Genomic DNA, 25409 nt, shown 5'->3' with positions numbered 1-25409 from the left:
ATTAAGAATTTCACGAGACCTGTTATGTACGAACGGTAACGGTAAAATTATCTGTGTGCTTGAGCAACTTACTACAAAAGCACGTGGATCAAATGAAGATAGAATTACGGATTATTTTCTTCAACGTTTCTTTGAGAGCAATTATTTCCTTCATCCTTGGGTCACTTTACCCTTTAAGAAGGGTAAAGGTATCCCCGTAACAGGCCGTGGAGGCCCATAGGGTTGTTAGATGTTGAGGGTCCTACATATTGTAGATAATTGGCTCAAAGATGGCGGTAAGTTTGTCAGCCTTACGCGCCGGCCGCACTTTACACACAAAAAGATTCCTGGTACTCATTTCTGTTAGAGGCTGAGTCGACCCCAGTGTCATAGTGCATCTGGAAGGATTAGGTCAATTGAAAAAAAAAACGAATGACCTCATCAGGACTTGAACCCACGACCTTCCGACTTGTAGCATAGTGCTTCAACCAACTACGCTACAAGAAGGACTCGTGACGATATTAATTTCATAGAAGGATGCATGAACCCCTACCAATCTGAACGTAGTGTTGAAGAAAGTAATTCTTATCCTTGTTGAGAAAAGAAATCTAAGCTTTCCAGGTCTCATTCAGTCACTTTAATAATGTAACCCATCTCCTCCTCAGAATTTATTGTAAAGGAACCATAATATCTGCTTTAAACATAATAAACCGTGTCATCCGTGTATACATACTTTCATTCTACACACATTTTCTACTTTAAACGTCCTGAAATTATTTTTTATTGAAACCTGCGTAATTTAGAATACGTTGTTATTAAACCACGTTAAACTTGTGACGTATTCTTAACCTTCTGGATAAAAGGAAGCCCAGATAACCAGAAAAATTACCTATCAGCTAAGCGATCGAAATAATCGTCGGATATAATTAACTGAGTTGGCTAAACAGAGATTTTTTGCTTGAGAACGTAATAGGACTTAAAACTACTGCAGCTCCCGTTGCGTGCAAACCTAGCAATCTCTGTAAGAAAGGGAGGACCTTTCGTGGGGGCCTGATTCAATGAGATCAGTGGTTTCTGGGTAGTATTATATCAGTATTGCTTCGTCTGAAAATATAACGCTGCCCTTATCCACAGATATCTCCTACGGAGGTGAAACAAAATAGTGGAAAAGTCTATCCCAACTTAGAGTTTACCGGGGTCTCTTTTCTCGGGGCGTAAAGCTGACCACTCACCTCCAGCAAGTGTCGGGGTCAAGAAAATGTGGATCTGTATATCCACTCCCCCATACTTCTTCATAGCGTGGTGCATAATTCATTAAACAGAGGACACTTTTTTTACTTTACTCCTATAATCCCTGCTCTTTCATTTGTCCGTATTATGTTCGTCATTATACAGTATGCGCCAAAATATACAGTACTGAAATGAAAAAGATGAATAATATTACCTTATTGTCATCTGTGAGTTTATTTCTCCTGAAAGAATGTAACATACACACTATTAGCGTGTTGATTTACCACGGTATGCTTAATGTAAGTTTTCGAAGAGTGCACCGATTGATTTTGATGTTCAATTGTAATGGAAGCAAGTCTGTTGTGCAATTAATAAACACTGTACTGAATGAGTTTATTAATTATTTTGCTATATATGTCGCGAATTTCTTTATTTTTGCTATTTCGCACGACCCTTTCAGTATCGAGACTATACAGATGCGACATATTTTATGAATTATTAAGAGCACGTTTTAGATATAATATGCAGATATTATATTGCATGGTCTGTGATGGAAATAAGTCTATGAAATTCAGTGTTCTATGTCATTGAAATCAATAATATTATTGCTTCATTTTGATACTATAAAGCTTTGGTTCGTAACTTGTTCCAGTGGATATTAATCGATTGTTCTACGGAATTTTATGTCGTTATCGAATCATTTTATATGGCTTTGTAAATTAATAAAAGAAATTAAAATTAAAGAAATTCATATTACCTCCTTTTGTGCTGATGTACGTACGTACGTAAATATCAACTAATATATAAAGGTCTAATTACAATTCTTTAAGTAACCATATCACATGTTTAATGTTTCTTGTTGTTATATTTGCACTACATAATCATCATATGTTTTCATACATTCCTTTTCTTTTTGTATTAACCAACTGAAATATCTCCCAGGATTTCTGATTTAAAGTTCCTTCAATTAATACATTTTTATCCTACGAAGCGGTTATGCGATATAAGACTTATCTCTAGACTGAAGTCGCATTTATATCGAATTACTAGTATTCACGATATAATATCATGTTCATATACCCCCATTAATTGGCATAGGCAGCTATTATTTCATTGTCCCTTCTCTGAATATTTTATTAAAACTAACCTGAAGGTTTCTGTCTCGGTTTTGAACTGGTAGAGTGTAACTTCATCGTTCATGGATGCATTGATATGTATTTTCAACTTTTTTGGAATCAAGATATCGTATTACATATTGGATATGCGGGTTAACACTCATATTAGTGTTGTTAGTGTTTCATCACAAGCCAGTGGAATTCAGTATGTAGCAAACGGATGCGTAGATAGAAATTATATTTTGATAAAATGAACATAGTGTGGATAACAGTGTACTGACGAATTCTTGAGAGTGCTTAGTATATGGTACTGTGTTGGATGATTCAGGACTTCTGTATACAAGAGCTATGTACATTAAGAAAGTAGTGACTTTTTACTTAATCAAAAGTTTCTTTGCAGTGATTCACAATAGCACACAACTGTACTCTGTCCTGGGTCAGATGAATCCAGTCCACTTCCGCAAAACCAATTTACGTCAGATCCATTTTAATACTATCCTCTGATACAATCCAAGATCTGTGTCGTCCCTTCCGTACAAGTTTTCCGACTGAAATATATATAGTGCTTTGTATTTTTCTTTTCCTTGGCACTACAGCTCCAGTGGGCCTAGGCCTACCTCCATGAACTTCTCCGTTCACAGTGCTTTGTATATCCCATGTTTATTACCCGACAGTCCTCTCTCATCCATTTTAATTTGGTCAAACAATAATAATAATAATTATTATAAGGTGATCATAATGAAGTTCCTCATTGTGAATTTTTCTGCAGTTTCCTGATACGTCCTTCGTTTTAGGCCTATATAACTACTGAATACCCTGTTCTCAAACACTCTCATTCTATGGAGTTCCCTCTAGAAAAGGGACTAAGCTTCGCGTTTCCAACGGCCATACCATGATGAAAACCCCAATTCTCGCCCGAACACCGAAGTTAAGCAACATTGGGCGTGGTTAGTACTTGGATGGATGACCGCTTGGGATCAGCACGTGCTGTTGGCACTTCGTTTTTTAGGCCGCGCCATACCTCAAGCGGTTAGTCGCTGGCTTCCCACCGCGGCGGCCCGGGTTCGATCCCGGGTCTGGTCAAGTGGGATTTGTGGTGGACAAAGTGGGGCTGAGGCAGCTTTTCTCCGAGTACTTCGGTTTCCCCTGCCAATCTTCATTCCACCAATTGCTCCACAATCACCCTCACCTATCATCTGGGGCTGGTAAAATAGGCCAGAAGTGGCCGCAGTGCAAGGGACTTAGTCTCACCCCACTGGCAATAAAAAAAAGTATCGCGTCAATACAAAACAACATATAAAGCTAAGAAACTGAACAATTTCTAAGCTGGTATCCAAATTAAGACTCTTCGTTTTATTGTGTAATTTGGACTTACGTCATGCTTCTATTCAGGGCGGTTGCTTATTGAGGAAAACGATAAAGGTAAATCAATACATTGACGTCCCACTGCAGTTGTAGCACTGCATTCACTGACGCTTTATCAAAGGGATTGCAAAAACTCAATTCTGCCCTTCCTCTCCACTGCCTCCCTGTTTCGCGAACATTTTCATGTGGTCTATAGGAGCATTAATTGCTTCTTCCTTTAGCTTGAACCCACTGAAATTGGCGGATATCCAATTTGTGGTACGGGTCTGAAAACTACTTCCAGCACTCACACTGCAACATTACGAAAAAGTGCAAGTTAACTCTACCTCCAATTCTAGTTTAACAAACGTACTGTGTTCAGTATGTCGCAACGGGGATCGGTGGAACACGAAGTATTATTTTGTATTGTAATTACTTTTCTACATCATTAATTGGTCCAATCATAGGATTTCTAACGACAGTATTAATTAAAACGTTTAAAATATCTCAGAACGATCGTGATTGGTGAATCAGAAAGTGTTTAGAAAGCAGATGCCAGTTGTCTGCTTGGAGGCATACCCTCGACAGTCGCCTGGACAGATAGGAGAAACACAATGAAACCAGGGTAGCTGCTTTTCTGTAAGATACGGAACTTGTAGACCAAGTAGGTGATATAAATCACATGAGTTATAGCCGAGTCAGACATATTAGATCTGAATTTTGCATATAGCCAGCATAGCGTAAGTTACATAAAGATGACCTTGAAAGATTTAAAAGAAATACAGAATTATCGTTGAATATTTGGAAACACAGCAGTCGAAGTGGAAGGGGTACTGTGGGAAGATTGGTAACTTCCTTACTAGCGTCACTTAAAGCTGCTGTCTGTCTTTATGGTACCTATGTTATCACCCAGCAGATTCATATCATCAGCATAGACCAGCAGCTGATGTGTCCCATTTAGTTTCAGTCCCACCCGGCTTCCTGGGCCTCCGTAATGGCGTGTAAATCAAAGTTGAAAAACAGTGACAATAAAGCATATTGTTTAGGACCATTTTGGATATGATAAATTGGAAAAAGATTCAGAAGGAAACGTTTGTGGCTTTAATTAGATAATGCCCCGGCGTTTGTCTAGAGGAACTAACGAACGTCTCCAGAAGACCCTGTTAGTATAACTGGCCTCTGATCTCAGTTTTGAACCAAGGATCTCCAGCATATAGCTAGTATATACGTCCATGGTGCCTTAATCATTCTGAAATAATATGTTTGCTTTTGTACAGATCAACATAAAATACAGTACTGTTATTTTGTGGTGGGACTGATACTCCGTTACCGAGCACCGACGTCGGTAGGCGACAGAAATGTGAGGAGAGTGCAGGCATGAACTGATGTGGACAAAGTATCTGTTAATTACCGTGAGATTTATAAACGTAGTGTCATACAAATTTGATACAATGTATGTTGCACTACTGAAACTTTAATTTTTCATTACCTTTATTTTTATCTGCCAATTATATATATCTCGGGTTCCAGTCAGCCTCGTGATGATAATTGAGCAGCTATTTCCAGGAAATAACGGCTCCGGTCTAGAAAACCGAAATTAACGGCCGTGGGGATTCGTTGCGCTGACCACGTGACATTCTCTATCCGCAAAAGTTGAGACTAAAGTTCCCCGACAAGCTGCGGTTCTGTCGGTATAGTTCGCTTGCGGGCTGAAATCACGGAGTTTGATTTGTTACATATATCTTTGACGATATACAGCAACAAATGTTTTAAAGCTCGTCAGTATTATTGCCTTATACTCTTCGCAAGTTTTGTGGTTTACACGTGGCTGCCAGCTATTTGACGCAGACATTCTTTGAAAACAAGTTTATGGAAATGAACTGGACTACTTGACCCACAAATCCATAGGAAGTAAGTTCTTGAAGGCATACTCCGCCAATTTATCCACAAATCCTTAGAAAAGTAAGTCTGTCAGAGTAGACTCGACTAACTATTCTACGAACCCGAACTCTACTGTAAGATATTTATTCTGCTTGTTCGATGGTCACGTGACGATGTAGGTGATGACGATTTCGTTTTTATAGTGAATTCCACTGGGTTACGTTGGAATGTACAATTTGAGGGAATATGCATACTGAACTGTGTTTTGTCAAATAAGCCCAGACTTATGAACACAAACTCACTCTCCGGTGCAGGAACACTAGAAGAATATGAATCACGACAAGATAATTTATACATTTTTACACGTCGTCTTACAGTTATGAACACAAAGCAGGTCTCAGCGCTGTGATTTAATGTGGCAGGTGTTATAATAATTGCATGTGGAAATTCATAAATTCATTTTCAGGTATGTTATAGATGGAAGACGAATGTCTTCATGAACTCCCAGTATATCCTTTGGGTGGGTCGTGCCATAGCTCAAGCGCTTAGTCGCTGGCTTCCCACCGCGGCGACCCGGGTTCGATCCCGGGTCTGGTCAAGTGGGATTCGTGATGGACAAAGTGGCACTGGGGCGGGTTTTCTCCGAGTACTTCGGTTTCCCCTGCCAATGTTCATTCCACCAAATTCTCCATCATCATAATCACCCGGGGCAGGTACAATAGGCCACTCACTGGCCGCCGTGCCGAGTGGACCCAGCTGGACTCAACCCCCCACTAAGCGAATTTAAAAAGAAACTTATCTAGTATCTTTATAATGAAGAAATATTTACGTATGCTGTGAAGTCGCGGGCGATCAGTAACGTCAATATGGAGTTAGTATCCAACATCTTAGATAATCCGCCTATGCCATTCTTCCTCCTACTTGTGGAGACAGAGAGAGAACTAAACCTCAGACACTAAGTCCATATCCCATGGCTAACCGCCCAAAAAGAGTTCATTGCTTGAAGTTTGCCTCTTCTAGAGTAAGCACTTGTAGGAAATGGGCATAGAAAACATCGTATAAATTTAATATTATTTCTTTTAGTAGTGCATAACATTGTTTTAGTATTAATTTTTACGTTTCATATGTCTGTATGAACATACAATTATATTTCAGAATCCTGTTGTATTCATACATCACTCGTCCACTTGGTTCAATCTCAGTACAAGGGATACACGTCAGACTAAGGACAGTTATGGACAAAAGAAACACAGCGTGGACGCCGCAATATGAAAGTAGCGTGAGTGAAGCGCGGGGCATACATTCTCAAACGACAACATGCAATATTATAATATATTGACATACGAGCTGATACAGTGCGGTAGTATCAATCAATTAACAGCTGCCTGAGGATGGACTTATAAGGCCGAAACATGTCGCAACAATAAAATAAAATGTGATTGTAAAGACATTTTAAAATAAAGTTGTAGTGCATTAGGGACGGAAACAAGTGGACGAGTCCGTATGAACATGTTTGAATGTCTTCCTGAAATTATAGGCTTACATTAGTGTATAAACTTGCAGAAAAAATATTAACTTTCTTGTAACAGGTGTAATAAATTAGAATATTCTGATACCTTGAATTGTGGATTTGAAGCGTTTTGAAGGGAAAAGCCATCAGCTAATAAAACAAGACACTCGTTCAAAGTTTTTTATTAAAGTCTGTCAATGTTACCTTAGCCTTAGCTGAGGTAACATTGACTTCGACCGTCTCATTGTTTTGTTGCGACGGATTCTAATAAAGATTTTTTATAATAAACACGACAGGATGCACTCAATGACAATTAAAAAAAGATACTCGTTTGTAGAGAAATGGTTTTTTGCTTCATAACCACAAATATACAAAAACAAATTGTACAAGCACTGAAGTTGAAATGTTCATGAAAAATTAGTATATTGTTTTGTTTCGAAAAAATGTAAATAATAATAAATTATTAATAGGTTCCTGTACATAACCGTGTGTGTGTGTGTGTGTGTGTGTAGATGTGGTACTTTATGAAGTATGGGTTTCCCTTATAGACCGAAATTCCCTCCCTCACTCTTATAAAATGCCAAACTTTTGAGTAATAAAACAAACAAAATTTTGTATTGTGTGCAACAAATGGTGAAAATCCCTCCAGTACAACAGCTGGAAAACTTGTTGAAATATAGTCTGTCACATTTAACAATTATTAAATTTAATATTATCACAATATTTTGATATAATATAAGTGAAATTAACGATTCTAATGCTTTGTGCTCAGGCGTATAGTATATTAATTTTAATTGACAGTTATTACTAAAGAACATTATTCATATTTTAGTATTCTTCAGTGTTGCTGCATCAAAAAGATAAAACATTAAATATTTGTAATAATAACGAAATGCAGTGGTATAGGTAAAGAAACACAACCATAAAACCATCAAGCAATTCAACCAATAAGAAAGAAGGGTTCACAATGCTTAGAGAAGTGAGCACAGGGCACACACCTTGTCGAGTTGGCGCTGTTGTCGCATTGCGTTTTTCTTACCTTTGACGAAATGAGCGTCAAAGTTGGCGATGACTCCTGCAAACACAAGGGTTCAAGTTGTACAAGAAAGTGCAAGAAGAGGAGGGTACAAAGAAGTGAGGGATGTCGGGCCGAATTTCATGATTGATTGAATCATTGATTCTTAGTTTGGGCGGTTGACTGAACTGACACATAGTATGAAGAAAATAGAGAAAGAGAAAGAGACATGTAGACATAGAGAAAGAAAGAACGAAGGGAATAAAGGAATGATGAAAACAAAAAAAAAACAGAAGGGCCGACAGAAGGAAAAGACAACATTAAAATAACAACATAGTGAACACTGGTTGTTTATGTGCTAATTGTTGATTGGTTACACCACAATTATGTCGGATATGGTCTATTGCGTGACTCATATCAGTTATGTTCGTACAGACTAAGTTTCGAGTGTTGGCCTTATCTTGTCTTCACATAATTGTCATTATACTGACATGTTTTATTTTATTATTTATATTTTTATAGATTATTGATACTTACCGGAATTGAAACTGGAATCATCTGGGTACTGAACATACATATTGACTATTACATCTGTGTCTGTTAGTACGACGGGCTCCTGAAGATGGGAGTAGAGACAGTTTTCAAAACATAAACAAAAAACAAACTCCGTGATTTTAGTCCGCAAGCGAACTATACCGACCGAGCGACCGCCTCTTGTCGGCGAAGTTTAGTGCCAACTATTCCGGATAGAGGGTGTCGCTTGGTCAGCGCAACGAATCCCCACGGCCGTTAATTTCGGTTTTCTAGACAGGAGCCCTATTTCCTTGAAATAGCTCCTCAATTATTATCACGAGGCTAGGTGAACCCCGTTCCAGACACAATACTTCTCAGAAAAAAAATCTGGTAGCCCGGGAATCGAACCAGGACCTCTGGATCTGTAGCCACAGTTCTCAAAACAAAGTGCGAATAATCAAATAAACTTCAGACAGAGGAAAATGTAAGACAAAATTGTGATGCAGAATATCTGATATTCGTAAGCTGTGAGTTCGTCGGTTGCCTGATTAATCGACGTGCCTCGTCTACAGCACAAACATTAGGCTACATCTGTGAGACTGGCAACAGAAGAAATGAACTGACGGCCTATGCGCTGCATTGTAACAAGAAGTTCTGCAGAGACTCGAAGGTTCCTGCCCTTCTGTGACTGTTTCCTCTCATACTAAAGACCAGATGAACTTACAAATGAATACAGACGATTTAGTCTTGATTTTAGTAAGAATTTACGTTAAACCTCAAAGCTTTGTTATTGTCTCCAAATGCCTCATTTGATATTTTAGACTAGACTAAAATACAAATGTATACAGACTGCTTATGTGGTGCACTAACACGCAGTTATGCAGACACTGCAAGGTTCCTATTTCTCTTAGAAGTTCCCATTAATATTGTAGGTAAAACAGATAAATTTGTCGCTGTGCATAACTAATTAAGTACTATGCCATGAAGGAGTATGGGAGAGTGAATATATATATATATATATAGTTTTCCTAGGCACTACAGCCCCAGTGAGCCTAGGCCTACATCCATGAACTTCTCCGTTCACTTCGATTCTTCTAGATCCTACACATTCGGTAGGACTCCTTGGGCGGGTGCTCAGCTCGACGCAAGGCCTCTACCTGTACACAAACACAGAAAAACGCGCAAACACAAACTAAACATCCATGTCCTGAGTGGAATTCGAACCCACGATCCCGGTTTCCGAGCGAGCGAAGACAGTACATGCCTTAGACCGCTCGGCTACCGTGACCGGCGGAGTGGATGTATAGATCCACATTTTCTTCATCTCTGCAGTAGCTGGAGGTGAATATTCAGCTTCACGCCCCGGTCGCTTTACCCTCCGGGAGAAGTTCCCGGTACCCATTGGATAGGAGGTTGGGTGGATCCCAGAGCCGGTCTGAGCAACATAGGGAATAGAAAATTCTTGCTCCTACCGGGACTCGAATTCCGACCCTCGGCCGTTCTGTCTGTATCAAGTATTAATGTTGTACACTAAGGGAAATTACAAATTAAAACAAAACACTTATGTGTGATTTGCAGAGATTTTAGAACACCTTACGTAGAACACCTTACATAGTCCGTACTCATTTGTTCTACCGTCCTTTAAGAAGTTTGGCCTCTTTTTAAGACAAATGGCCCTTTCCATCCGCTGACTCCCGTTAGGTTCCTTAGCACCCTGAAATCATCACTCTGCAGCTGGTTAGTAAACCCAACATCGTTCACAGGTTTTATTTTGGTTTTGTTTTCCTTGGAAGCCTTCTTCTTTCGCTAATGAGCCCCATTTTCAAATCGCCCTATGTAATTTGGTTCAAATTTGTGCATGATTTGGTTTATAACTATTTATAAACTTTGTTATTATTCCCATTTTTTAACTTTTCGTCTTTGCTTGAAGAAATCGCTTTTGAGGTTATCGTTTCCATTTGGGGTTGATGTGTGAACATTTATTGTTAGGCGCCATGAAACACTGTTCATAATTCTCTTCATAACTTCGTATCTGTATTAAAAAAATGAAATATATTTTGAGATAATCTCTCGACATTAAATTTAAGTCGGGGCATTGCATGGTGTTCAAACATTTGCGAATAACAAAATCTGTTATGTAATATTTGAGGTTTTCACGGCGGTGACTATGAAGCAAGCAGTCTTCTTGGATGTGGCACCGTGTAGATGTGGTGTTAACCGACGTTTCGGAGGAACGTATCGCCTCCATCTTCATGATAGAAGGAAAATAAGAAAATTCGCATGCGAATAGACATTGAGAACCGGTACAAGCAGTCTGCTTGTTCCACCGAAACGTCAGTTAACACCACATCTACACGGTGACACATCCCAGAAGACTGTTTTCTTCAAAAATTGTTATGTTTTAACTTCATGTAGAGCCTCATGTTTATCAGAGACTGTGTGGCTCGAAGTGTCTTACCTGTTTGTGATGTGAGTATTGTGCTCTACTGGCTGAAGTGAAGGCACCAAAGCTTCGGCTTCAATAACTGTACAGTTTAGAGAACCATCTTGTTCATAGAATATAGGCATTAAGTGGAAATAACTTCCACATTGATAACCAGGCTCAGCTGTGAGTTGTATATATGTAGGTATGGCGGGTGTTGTAAATAATTTTAATTTCTTCTATTACTAAGTCAAAGAATAATTCCCATCGCGGCGGCCCGGATTCGATCCCTGGTCTGGCCAAGTGGTATTAGTGGTGGACAAAGTGGCGCTGGGGCGGGTTTTCTCCGAGTACTTCGGTTTCCCCTGCCAATCTTCATTCCACCAATTGCTCCACAATCACCCTCACCTATCATCTGGGGCTGGTACAATAGGCCAGAAGTGGCCGCAGTACAAGGGACTTAGTCCCACTCCACTAGCCATAAAAAGAAAGTCAAAGAATCAGTTTCGTTGTGGAAACTGTGTGCAGAGTGAGTGGAAGACAACAGAAGAGAAAAGTCGCTAATATTCCTTTTCTGGTCATGTAAAATTACTGTAATATCCCTTAGTACCTTACGGAGATGTATAAATCTAGCTGCGGGCCGCTGATGGAGAAACGTGTCTCTAGTTTGTCCTGTAAGTGGGCACCATTACGTCGCTCTTTCAAATTCTGTAAGTCATCACAAATTAATGAAACAGTCACACCGAAACAAGTGAAAGTGTGTTCCTGTTACCGATGTACCTGCGCAAACACAAGTGGGCATATGTTTATTCTCTTCAGTACATTCCTTTTCACAATTAGGAAACCATCGGTCTGCAGAATGAACAAGCTCTATCCAGCTAAGAAGGAGAGAGTTTTGGTGTAAGGTGTGGGCTCAACCAGTGTTCACTCAAGAATCGTTCGATTCGTTGATTATCACTGTTTAGAAAAGTGAGGCGAAGACCGATTTTATGAACTTTAACTAACCAGTCAACTAAGGAACGAAGCAATAAACTAAAAAATACAGTAACTAATAATTGAAGATGTAAGGCGATGTAAGAAAACCGAAATTATTGGCCGTGGGGAGACGTTGGGCTGACCACGCGACACCCTCTATCCGCAAATGTTGGCACTAACTTCGCCTACAAGCGGCGGTCCCTCGGTCTGCATATTTCGCTTGCGGACTATAGGCCACTGAGCTTTTTTTTTTGTAACGCGATATAACACAAGTTCTACTTGCCATGTGCTTTCAAGCTAGTTTCTTGCTTGATTTATTTTTCGACCCTGAAAATGGAGGAGATATGTACCTTCGAAATATCGGTTGCCTTTCAACGGACTACAGGGCGTAATATCACAGAAGACAGAAGTCTTTGCAACCATCGCGGTCAGAGCCTCAACTCTTACATAATTAGCAGACCCTCTGGGTAGGAAAACCAAGGACTCCGAGCTACAGTTAACACAAAGTCCGCTGCTGGATTCTTTCTCGAATCACATTAATCAGATTTCATTCTCGCAGCTCATTTCTATCACATTAGATCGGTCGATAAAGCGACGAGCTACTGCCTAGACGGTCAAGGAACTTGGGCTCGATTCCTCCAGGGGCAAGAGATTTTTCTGTTCTGCACAGCGTCCGCACCGGCTCTGGGACAATCCCAGCCTCCTATCCATAGTTACCGGAAACGTCTAAGCGGCCAGGACGTGAAGCTCATCACTGCCTTCAATTCAGTGCCGATGTTAAGAATGATGAGGCTTACACTAACTCCCCGAAACGTCTTAAAGGCATGACGCTTAGTTAATTCAGCACAGAGGAAATTTTATCTTTTGTTTTGCAGTTTCTTGTTTCTTGTCGCCGTCTAAGTAGGCACTTGCCAGGCTTCTTATGTCCTGTTTCAGGACTCCGCGTCCAACCGAATGTTACTCATTGGTTTAATTACAGTATTAATAGTACAAGAAAGTAAGTCGTCAGGTTTCTTCGTATGTCCCTATTCTTACCTTAAACCACATTGATTGTTATAATGATCTAGTTTGTATTTTCACTATTTGGAGCAGCGATTGGTTTGGAACTGAAAGGTCTTGAACACTGAGAATAGTGTATCTTAAATACTTAAGTACTTACTATAAATACTTCAGTCAGGGTAGCCACAATGAGAATTAATCACTTGAAATCCCGAAACGTTGCATTGTACTATATAAACACTGCAACTGTAACAATAGCAGGAAAGAAAGAAACGTCAAGGAGAGATACAAACAGAATGATGAAGAAGCGTTAAGAAAGAAAGAATAAATAATACAGAAGAACGGAAGAACGGAGATGTAGGTATAAAAAACCGACTGAAAGAGAAGGAAATATAAAAAAGTAAAAGTAAAACTATCCCTGTAACAGGCCAGAGGCTGAATCGACCCCAGGGCCACAGTGCGGCTGGAAGGATTAGGTCAATTAAAAAAATCCAATGGCCTCATCGCGATTCGATCCCGCGACCTTCCGGCTTGTAGCATAGTGCCTCAACGAAATATAAAGAAAAAAAATAAGAATAAAAAAGTAAATGAGAGAGAAATGGAGAGGAAAAAGAAAGACAAGAATAAATTCAAAAGGAGCGTGAAAGAAGAACAGGAAGAAGGAAAGAAAGAATTGAAAATGTAACAGAGAAGGAGTGAGAGGAAGTGACGTAAAGAAAGAATATGTTGCCCTTGTCCTCAATTAAACATCACGCCATGAAGACACTTGTGGGAATGAAAGTAAAACACCCATTCTCAACCGTGGAAAATGAAGGTCAGTGGTCTGTTTCACGACCAAGTCTCTTTGCCCCCGGGAAAGAACCCCCGGTATCTGTTGCATAGGAGGCTGAGTGGGCCCCAGCGTCCGTCTGGAGGCTGTCGGGTAAAGAAATCTCTCTGAAGTAGAGATAAAGAGAGAAGAAGACAGATGAACAGGCGAAAAGGCATTGGAGGATGAAGAAATGTTAGATAGTTGTAGAAACAGAGGAATAAAGAAAAGAGATGTAAACTGAGGTCGAATAGGAGAGAATTACAGAGAAAAATGAAATACAAGTAAAAAGACGAATAAAAGATGATAGAAACAAAGGAGAATCAAGGAGGCAGTAGAATGGGATAAAGAAAGGAAAAACTAAAGATGCGAAGAAATACGGAACGGATTGAAAGAGAAACGCAGATAAAATAAAAATAAATAAAGAAGGAAAAATAAAACGAATGGGAATGAAAGGAGACTAGAAGGAAAGGTAAGAAAAACGAACGTATGGGAGGAAAAGACGAAAACAAGGAAATAAATTAAGAATTATCTGTAATACATTTGGTGTGTTGGACAGGTAAACCTGAAACGTTGAACACTTTGGATGGGCCGACAGGCCAGTGTTTGCTACGTTAGTACAATGCTTAATGTGTAAAACCAGGCTTAAAATCAAATTTCGATGTTCACATACAGGAATATTATCTCGTGGGTAATGACCCAAGTCTTACATTATTCGTTAAACATTTTACGAAACGAAATTCATAACAGAGTGAATACTCATGACTCTTCAAATGTTTCATCCACTCGTGGACCAGTAGAAAGAATCTCGCTAGCGGAATTCGTTCCTCAGGTCACTAACTGAAAGACACTAATGTTGTGAGCACTAAAACAAATTAGATGCTTAAGGTGTAGAAACTCCGTGGCTTTTAGTCCGTAAGCGAACTATATCGACCGAGCGACCGCCGCTCCTCTGAGAAGTTAGTGCCATGTTTTGCTGGTAGAGGGTGTCGCATGGTCAGCGAAACGGATTCCCACGGCAGTTAATCTCGGTTTTCTAGACCGGGCTTAAGTTGTATTCGTAGCGAATTTGCTAATTGAGAAATGGAAAATTGATTATCAATTCTGACGACAAGGATAGGGGTGTAATAACTGTAAACTTCTTATACCGGAATTTACGCGTAGGGACAGAGGACCTCTGTTGGAACAGTCACGCGTCTGGTACAATAGGCCAGAAGTGGCCGCAGTACAATTGACTTAGTCCCACCCCACTAGCAACAGTCACGCGTCCAAGTTTCGACTGGAGACCTCATGAATACCAAGCAGGTGGGTTTCACGGAAGAATTTCCTATCGGAACAAACCCAGTTTGAAGCTCTCAGAGTATCAGTTGGTTTCTCTGCATACATTGTCCCCTAGCTTAATTCTTATTTTGTGTATTCGCATCTTCAAGGGCCGGAATGGCTTAGTCAGCGCAGTGTCTGGGCTTCGCGATGGGCAACCGGGGAATCGGTGTTCGATTTTCCGCAGGAGAGGAGACTTTCTGTTCTCCACAGCACCAGACTAACTCTGAGCCTCTTATTCAATTAAACCTGAGTCTCTTTTTTTTCCAGTGAGGTAAAGCGACGACGGCGTGAAACTGACAACTAACCTCGAGCTCGTGTCTAGGTTAAGAACGTATGGAGGTACACCTCCACTCCGCATACGTCTTCATGAATTGGTGCTTAATTATGCACAGGGATAATTTTATTCTTGTGGGATATAACGCCATGAAGTCCGTGTAAATGTAACCGACGTTTCGAGGGAACATATCGCCTCCATCTTTACGGACGAAGAATAAGTCGAGCAAGCAGGTGGCAAGCAGAGCACTCTTCCTAACCTTCGCTGTAAGATCCTAAAATCATACACAGAACTTTGCTTGTTTTGCCTCTTCAAGATCGATTCTACAATAAATCCGCCACTGATCAAATAGAAATAAATTCAGTAGCCGAGGATTAAGTGTAATAAATCTTGATTCTGGAGACATAAATCGTCCCCCCTCCACTCGCTTCCAGTCCGAGCGCTGTATTTAGACAGGTACTGTGTGTCTTTTTTGTTTCACTGTACTCTGCCAGAACTGGTCCTGTATTGAATCCTCGTAAAGTGTCTTTGGGCTTGCAGTAAGGGTGACTCTGTCACCCATGTAACTTTCACCGTATGTCAGATACGCGGTTATCCCCTCAGTACACTCACAGGGACTGCAACTGAGTGTCTTTCCTGTGACAACTACTTATTAAGATCATTGATTGAAGGATGGTTGACTCGTGATTTTTAATAGTATTTGTTGAACGAAGACATCTGAATTATATGGACTCGGGATTTCTTAGACAGTACAATGACTAAACTGGACTACTGGGGTTCGATTCCTGGAACAAGCATGGATATTTGCTATCGCCGCGTCTATACCGATTATGAGCCCTAATCAGTAAAGGTGATGCTTCCCCCACGGATAAAGCGATCGGAGCCTGTAGCTGAGCAGTAAGTTACATACAGTAAGGAGATTAATATTATTAGGAGCTACTGAATCTATTGTTCTAGAGGCATCGCAGTAGATTTGTACTCTGGAGGTACTCGGTCGAGTTTTAATCGAGACACCATCTTTCTGACTGGGGTTTTTCGTTGCTTTCTCAGTGAGTACATTCAATTAGTGGAATGCCACTTTTGTTGTGCCACAACTGTTTCCTTACAAATATTTTCCAATGCATCATTCGTCTATTTTTATGCCATTCGATGCTATGTAGTCTCGATACTGATAAAGCGTCATTAAATAACTTGCGGAATGAATAGATACCAGCAGCTATACCCACTCCTCTTTACGTCTCCGTGGCTTGTTGCTTAACTGAACACGTGGATAATTCTGTATTTACATAACTCAGTTTAATATAGCGTGCGTGACTGATGAACCATAAATTGTTAAGGGCTTCGGAGTGCTACTCTTTAGAGTGAAGGTAAAGGTAAAGTTGTCCCTTAATTAATTAGTTAAGCACTAAAATATGAAGGCGTATGGGGAAATGGATGTATAGATCTACAATTTCTTAACCTCGGCACTAGTTGGAGGTGAGTAGTCGGCTTCACAACCTGGCCGCCTTACCCCCGGAGAAAGAGCCCCCGGTACCCATTGTATTGGAGATTGGGAAGATTCCAGAGCCGGTCTGAATGACTTGGAAAAAAGAAAATTCACTCTTTAGGGTTCTAACACAAAATGTTGGTTGAGGGGATTAAAAATCCCCCTAAAATACTTCAGTCAGTATCGGAACGAGGTATGAACCCGGAACCTCGAAATATGATACTGTTCAAAGCACTTGGCCTCGGCGTCCAATGACTAGTTCCCTACAGGGTGCAGTAGAGACAACTCTCGAAAAGGTAAAAATTATAACTTTCTAAATGCGTGGGGGCACACGGTAGCGTAGTTGGTTGAGGAACTATGCTACAAGACGGAAGGTCGCGGGATCGAATACCGATGAGGTGGATTTTTTTTCAGTTTACCAAATCCTTCCAGCCTCACTATGACCCTGGTTTCGACTCAGCCTCTAACAGAAATGAGTACCAGGAATATTCCTAGGGGTAAAGGGCGGCCGGCGCGTAGCCGATTGTCTAGAAAATGTGGGAGCCTCAACATCTCACAACCCTATGGGCCTCCACGGACTGTCACAGGGATAGCTTTATTTTTTTACTAAATATGTATGCCTCAGGCAAAGCACAGTAAAAGTAAAGGTAAAGTTGTAAAGAATTAAGCACAGGGACGTATGAAAGAACGGAGGTGTAGTTCCACCCTGGGCACAACGTACAGTATGCAGTATAATGCAGTTTCGTTTTAATGTTGTCCCTTTCTCTTGAGAAAACTAAAAATTACACGACGTATAAACTCAGTGCTGTTGATTGCAGCGTGAAATGTGTACATTTCTGCTTATACAGAATGTAAATTTATGGGGGGGGCATAATTAAGCACGAAACCATGAAGACATAGTGAGGAGTGGAGGTATAGCTCCACCATTCTTAATTTCTGCATTACATGGAGGTGATCGGTCAGCTTTACCCTCGGAGAAACAGCCTCCGTTACCCATTTCATTGGATACTGGGTGGATCCTATTGTTGATCTGTACATTACGAAGAAGAAAAAAATCTTTCCCCTGTCAGTAATCGAACCCCGACTCCCTGGTCGCCCAGCATCAGCCTAGTCACTATACCGACTGAACTATTCCGGCTGCTCTATTTTTACCAAGCGTCTTCAAAATATTTGTAACGAGACTTGCTGTTCCACTCTGACAGAGTAAACCATCGCTATAACGGATTAATAAAAGGGGTTTTGTGCGTTGTTATGACGTTCTTTTGCGAACATANTCTCCTTCAAATGACAGTATCCTCTTCTGTCCCCAAGGTCATCCAGCATCTTCTTACGTCTTCTTCCTCGTCTTCTTGTCACTTCTATCCGCCCCTCTATCTTTCCTTCAATAACTTCTTTTAGAAGGCAGTTTCTGCGTAAAACATGACCAATATATATATATATATATGAAAGGTCCAAAGAATTCTTTAAATAATTGGTGCAGGGGGCAGGATTTTTAGAACGTGACAGCAGGTGTAGTTAGAAATTTTGCCACAACCCAGCCTGTGCCCATATCATATTGCGGCCCACCACACCTGCAACATTCATCCCCGCAACTGTCTCATAATAGTAACCCCCTTACATGGAACTTACACGTCCGTGTTCTGTAAAGTCATAGGTGTATGTAGCACCATCGACCAGCGTCCTTCTCCAGAACTTAATATTCTCCTCAGTAATTCAAGAAATTTCATTGTCGAGTTCACAAGAGTCTGCCACTGGTCTGTATCTTGAGTTAAATAAATTCCACGCCCTCGTAACCTGCTTCTTTAAAATATATCTTATTACCTTGGAATGAGAAGTCATCCAGTGTAAACAAATTTATATGAAGTAATTATTTAATTGGCCTCACACGATTAGGCCCTTCGGGGCCATGTTCACAGAATCAGCACTCTAAAAACTTGCTTTATAATTGCTAACTATAATTTTGCCTGTGGTTCTCTGTGGGTGTGAAATTTGGTCTCTGACATTAAGGGAGGAACACACACTGATGGTGTTTGGAAACAGGGTGTTGAGGGGAATATTTGGACCGAAGTGACAGGAGGTTGGAGAAAACAGCATAATCAGGAGCTTAATAACTTGTACTCTTCTCCAAGTATAATTAGAAAGATCGAGTCATGGAGGATGAGGTAGGCAGGGCATGTAGCACGTATGGGGGAGAAGAGGAATGCATATAGGATATTGGTGGGCAAGCCAGAAGGAAAGAGACCACTGGGAAGACCAAGGCGTAGGAGGGTGGACAGTATTAAAATGGATCTTAGAGAGATAGGATGGGATGGTATGGATTAGATTGACCTGGCTCAGGATAGGGATCAGTGGAAGGCTCTTATGAACACGGTAATGAACCTTCGGGTTCCATAAAGTGCTTGGAATTTCTTGAGTAGCTACAGAATTGGCGGCTCCTCAAGATGGGCTCAGCCCCATGAGTAAGTAAGTAAGTATTATTTTTTTTTATTGCTAGTGGGGTGAGACTAAGTCCCTTGTACTGCGTCCAGTTCTGGACTATTGTACCAGCCCCAGATGATAGGTGAGGGTGATTGTGGAGCAATTGGTGGAAAGAAGATTGGCAGGGGAAACCGAAGTACTTGGAGAAAACCTGCCCCAGCGCCACTTTGTCCACTACAAATCCCACTTGACCAGACCCGGGATCGACTCCGTGCCCCCGCGGTGGGAAGCCAGGGACTAACCGCTTTAGCTATGGCCTGGCCAAAGTAAGTAAGTAAGGATCTTAGTATAATAAGTTGTACAATGGTAATATAGCTCAACATTTCAGATGCTTTGATATTATCGGTAAAAAAAGCTTCGTTGTGTCTTCCGATCGATGCTTTTCTGGCTGCAGTCTTGACCCATTTTAACATTATTTAACATTTAACATTTATAAAATATTGTCACATGAGTGAGTGATTGACTATAGACGGGTGATTTCGTAATTGGGTTTATTGAACACTTACAGATCGTAAATGCAAGTAACTGTAGAGCTTAGGCCGCTGGGCCTTTGGTACACAGTACAGATTATGAATTTGCCTATAGTGGAATTTCTCTCCAGTCTCTGGTTATTTCCTTCTTCTTGGATCCAAATCATTTCTGCAGGTTCCTGTTCTCTTCGAGCCTGTGGTGAACTGAATTGCGGGAGTGCCGTGTTCAAGTGGAGACAAAGGCTAAAGTTTTGCCCTGAATCATGACAAGCTGTAGCTGGACAATAGAGGTATGTCTACCCCTTAACATAGCTTCTCTGGTCCTGTGTTTGGATGTCAACACATAAATTGCTTGTTCCAGTATGTGGTCAATATACGACCGTAAGCCTTCTTGTGTTCTGTACCTGCGCACACGTGCTTTTTACATCGAGAGAGAGGGGGAGGGGAGACTAGGACACAAACATAAAAAGACCAGAACTACAGACACAAATTTTTATCTCGATTACCTTGAATGTCAAATCTAAAACAATTCTAGGCGTTTTATATATGGCATTTCGATTCGGGCTTGTCGAATTTAACAATAGCCTTTAGCGGGACTTGTTTCAGAGTGGAAGAGATTCCCATAAAACTGCATATGATTGAAATCGTTAATGTAACAAAGGAAACAGCTCTACGCGTATTGAATAATTTCAAGGAGTTTACTATATTAGTCAGTATGGTGACTGGTAAGGGGGTGCACGACCTAGGAATCCGTGTTCGTTCCCCGCAGGGATAAGAGTTTTTTAATTCACCAGTTTAGCAATACAAATTCTGCGACAAAAATCCATCCTTATATCCTGTGTGTACGAGGACTATTTCCCTGGGATTAAAGCGGCTGTGGCGTGAAGGTGACCACTCACCCCCATATCCGTTGTATAGGAGTCTAGGTGGGTCCAAAAGATGGTCTGGAAACGGTTGCGAAGAGAGAAATGAAGACCCACCGGTTATCGAGCTCCTATCCTAATCAGAATACTGATTGGTTGACGTAAATGAAGGAAACGCTTTTTACTGTGTAGCCTATCATTTCAATCTTTCTGTTTCTTAGATCACTCGGATGTACGATCTCAGCATAGAATAGAATACAAGGATAATTGCAACCAAAGGAAATTGCGTGACCTTGACAGTGAGGATGTCATTCCCTTTGCTTTGATCATCCTAATTTTTGGTGTGGTATAAATTATGAATTTGTAAGGTTATTCGTAAGATTTGACGGGCTAATAGCGGTGAGTGGAGGTTACTGTCTTCCGAGATTTTATAGTCTGTAGAGTCGTGGATGCCTACCAAATTATCTGACATCACATCCCAGAGACAGCACATTTATTGATGACTTATATTGTCACGATTTATGGTCGTGATTAATGATAACTGGACCGGTCACCGCAGCCGAGCGGTCTAAGGCATGCACTGTCTTCGCTCGCTCGGAAGCCGGGATCGTGGGTTCGAATCCCACTCAGGGCATGGATGTTTGTGTGCGTTTTTCTGTGTTTGTGTACAGGTAGAGGCCTTGCGACGAGCTGATCACCCGCCCAAGGAGTCCTACCGTATGTGTAAGATCTAGAAAAACCGAAGTGAACGGAGTTCATGGAGGTAGGTCTAGGCCCACTGCGGCTGTAGTGCGAAGACAAAAGAAAAAAAATGATAACGGGGTTTTTAATTGGATGATTGGATTTATTGATCACTCCTTTACAATCTCTCGTAATCACAATCAGTTACAATAACTCACAATAAAGGGCTGAGCTACGAGTAGCTCTGGGCTCCGTTGTGATCTGAACTATTGACTTTATTCTGATTTGAAAGCGCATCAGTATCCACGGAAACGCATGTTGATCCCACAGCGACGTGTTGGTTTTCTAAGAATCTATCTCCGTGGAAACATGTTTCATTTTCGTATCCCAGGAAACGTGCCCCGTAACGAGTTGGTTTCCAGGAACCCATCTGTACGGAAAAAGTTTGTCACGCGTTCCTTAGCAGTGGGTCTACATGTCACAGTATATATGTCCTTATTTTTTTTTGTCCCAAATATTTCCTTCAGTGCCTATACTCGAACCGCAGTCACTTCGTCAAAATTCCAAGGTATTGCTACAAAATGGGACACAGCTGCTTCTTTTGACATCATGAGGCTTGAAGTTCTCACGATGATTAAATTTAACAGAATCTTCTCGGGCTATCAGCTATGGCAATTGGTTAAATATGGCAGATGTTTCAGGGACTATCCCTGTCTTCCTCGTCAGGCCCACTAGATGGGCGCAGAGTCCCTGAAGTGTCATCAGATCATGATCATAGAGACAGATACCGTTCCTGAAACATCGATCATTTTACGTCGTTATTTTTAATCATTTGGCAAGGTTGTTAGCTTAAGAAGATTTTATTATCCTTCCTCACCTTTTGGATTTCGTCACATACGTTCAGTGCTATAGCGCATAGCCTTTGTGAAAGTTTCAGAATGATTACATCTAGGTTAATATCTGAAAGCTTCTAATTTGTTTGTTCCTGGGGTTTGGTCTTCAAGATAAAGTAGCATGTAGATCCATTGCTAAGTAATGCCTCTGTAAACAACTCCCTCTGCTAGACAACAGATTCGTAACAAGCAAGAGTCGAAGAGCAACAGAGGAACGATGTTTTGTATGTGGTCCGTGCTGAGATGTTATAAGTGGGACAGTTAGTGAGAGTCAATGCAGTGGATTGCAGGAAGTGAAGAGTTGGTTGTTGAGTGAGCGGGTTAGTTAGAGGACTGCTGTGAGCTGTTGCTATTAGAAGCTGGTAGCTGAGGGACGTGGATTGTTTGGGAGCCCAGAGTAACGGGAACGTCCGCCGTTGAAGCCGTTGACGAGCAGCGACTGGTGAAGACAGCAGTCTGAAAAGACTTAACGCTTGTTGTAGTGAATTTTAGGGTGTGTGAATTAGCGTTAGAGCTATAGTTACTTGTAGTTACAATCTGTAAGTGGCCAATAAATCCAATTACCAATCTCTGATCACACATACACCTGACAATATCATAATTTATGTACCAGTATTACTACTGAGCACATGAAGCACAAATTTTATGTAAATAATATGCTTAAAATATTCAGTTCCAATATCATAGGCTGCACTGTTATTAAATATATGAATGCTATTTAAGGAAATATTCGATGCTTATTCCGAACAATGTATGAAATGCATAATATAATGTGGGCAAAATACAGAATAGATTCTCAACCGCGATAAAGGCTTATACTTTAGTGTTGTAGATGCTGACACCGTGTAGTCTGATATGCACGCCAGTATTTAGAAGGAAGATACTGACTCTATACTCTGAACATGGAGGCACCATATTCCATCGAAGCTATCGAGTTCTCCTACAAGACTACACGATTCATAACCAGAAAGACTGCATTATGAAAATTTTAAACAGTCAAAATATTTAGGAAGTGTAACTTTTTATTAATTGGAATAAGTTTGAATAATGAATTGTACTGCGAAAAATATTGTAAAGTATTATAATTCCATCTTAAAATAAACTGGAATTTTTTTACTTTCGAATGAACTTCTCTTGGATCGTAGAGACTTGGGAGGCAGAGCGAGGGACACCTTGCGGTCCTACAAGTTTTCACGTTTTTCTTTTAAAACGAAATAAATACAATAAAAAGCTGTGTGTGCTGCGAGCAATGTTTCCTGTGAGTGTTCTGACGTCAGAAAACCGCATTGCAGATCGATAGTCTCGACGCAGGGCCAACAACATGACAACAACATCTCTCCCTCTTTTATTCTTTACAGATCAGAAAACAAGCCGTACCGGGTAGAGCCCGGTTCCGCGCTTCTCCTTCCGTAATTTTTGTTATTTTCCTTTCCTTATTTTTATTATTTCCTTTTTCTCTTTAATTAAAAGTCTAAAATTCTACTATTTCATTATAATACAGACAGATGTATTATTCCAGTCCAAGATAGTTCTGTTGTTGCTGTTATAGAATATTATAAAGATAAAGCTATCCCTGTAGCAGGCAGTGGGTATCCATAGGGTTGTGGGATGTCGAGGCTCCCTCATTTTCTAAACAATCCGCTCACAGATGGCGGTGAGGTTGTCAGTCTTACGCTCCGGCTACCCTAAGATTCCTGGTACTCATTTCTGTTAGAGACTGAGTCGATTCCAAGGCCATAGTGCGGCTGGAAAGATTTAGTCAATTGAAAAAATCCAATAACCTCATCGGGAATAAAACTCGTGACCTTCCAGCTTGTAGCATAGTGCCTCAACCCACTACGCTACCGCGTGCCCCGTCATTGGTTATATTTATTATTTTTTAAAATTATTATTATTATTATTATATTAGAAGTCAGCTTGATCCATTTGCGCTTGATATACCGAGAATGGGAAATACATATTTGCGTTTATATGTAAGTGTATAAAGAGCTTTGTTGGCTGTCTTTTTCTGATAATTAAATCAAGGCTATATACTATATACTGTTACATGGGTGTGTGTGTGTTTAATATATCGTGGAAAGTCCACTTACGAATTGGACACCTAGTAAAAAAAAAAGTAAAGCTATCCCTGTACCAGGCCGTAAAGGCCCACAGGGTTGTGAGACGTTGAGGGTCCTACATTATCTAGATCTAGACAATCGGCTCAAAGATGGCGGTAAGGTTGTCAGCCTTACGCGCCGGCCGCGCTTTACTCCCCAGGAAAATTATTTAATTAATTCCTAGTACTCATTTCTGTTAGAGGCTGAGTGAACCCCAGGGCCATAGTGCGGCTGGAAGGGTTAGGTGAATTGAAAAAAAAAATCCAATGACCTCATCGGTACTTGAACCCGCGACCTTCCGACTTGTAACGTAGCCTATGTAGGAAAATAAATTACAGTAGCATAGCATGGACTTCTCAGTTGCCTTGGTTTGATTATGTTAGTATTTTGCGAAGGAAGTAGACATTTTGTTCTATGTAGGATGGTGTGACGGTTATTTGCTTCCGTACAAACTGTTCTTATTTTTACGCATATCTGCGTAAATAGAGACAACATATAGGAAACTTCATGTCAGTCCCTTCAGATATTTGTGCTTTGTGATACGCCCATCAGCATTAAAATATACAGTTTTTTATTGCTAGTGGGGTGGGACTAAGCCCCTTGTACTGCGGCCACTTCTGGCCTATTGTACCAGCCCCAGATGATAGGTGAGGGTGATTGTGGAGCAATTGGTGGAATGAAGATTGGCAGGGGAAACCGAAGTACTAGGAGAAAACCTGTCCCAGCTCCACTTTTTCCACCACAAATTCCACTTGACCAGACCCGAGATCGAACCCGGGCCGCCGCGGTGGGAACCCAGCAACTAACTGCTTGAGCTGTGTCGCGGCCAAACTGACAGTTAATTCAATATGAAATCAGAAAAACTTTAACTTAAATATCGTAACGTCAGATTTTAAACGTGTTCACCTGTCGACTCGAGGATTGAATCACTAGCCGTTCTGGAACGGTGGGAAGTGCTGCAGTGAATTCCCTTAGTCTTTTGAGTACAGTAATTACCTTTAAACATATTTCAAATGTTTTGCAGGGTAAGGTCGCCGATGGGACCGTCATC

At 40.8% G+C, this 25409-nt stretch overlaps 2 protein-coding genes and 1 pseudogene across 3 annotated transcripts in view; 2 read left to right on the top strand and 1 right to left on the bottom strand.

Moving 5' to 3' along the window:
* LOC111867280 (protein abrupt) overlaps positions 1–25409 on the top strand; it is a 460728-nt gene that overhangs the window by 262362 nt on the left and 172957 nt on the right. The gene's annotated exons all lie outside the window — the stretch shown is intronic.
* The window catches only part of LOC111867257 (voltage-dependent L-type calcium channel subunit beta-1), a 368762-nt gene that overhangs the window by 254049 nt on the left and 89304 nt on the right, over positions 1–25409 (bottom strand). Inside the window, exon 3 of one of the 2 annotated variants that reach the window (XM_023856958.2) lies at positions 8099–8134. The exons of the other annotated variant lie outside the window; for it this stretch is intronic. Within the exon in view, the coding sequence (XP_023712726.1) occupies positions 8099–8134 (36 nt within the window). The remainder of the gene's footprint in view (positions 1–8098; positions 8135–25409) is intronic. 2 annotated transcript variants of the gene reach the window in all.
* On the top strand, positions 3202–3320 carry LOC111867315 (annotated as a pseudogene).

The sequence above is a fragment of the Cryptotermes secundus genome, unplaced genomic scaffold (genome assembly GCF_002891405.2).
Source record: "Cryptotermes secundus unplaced genomic scaffold, Csec_1.0 scaffold373, whole genome shotgun sequence".
Classification (NCBI taxonomy): Eukaryota; Metazoa; Arthropoda; class Insecta; order Blattodea; family Kalotermitidae; genus Cryptotermes; species Cryptotermes secundus.
This window is presented reverse-complemented; position numbering and strand designations above follow the sequence as displayed.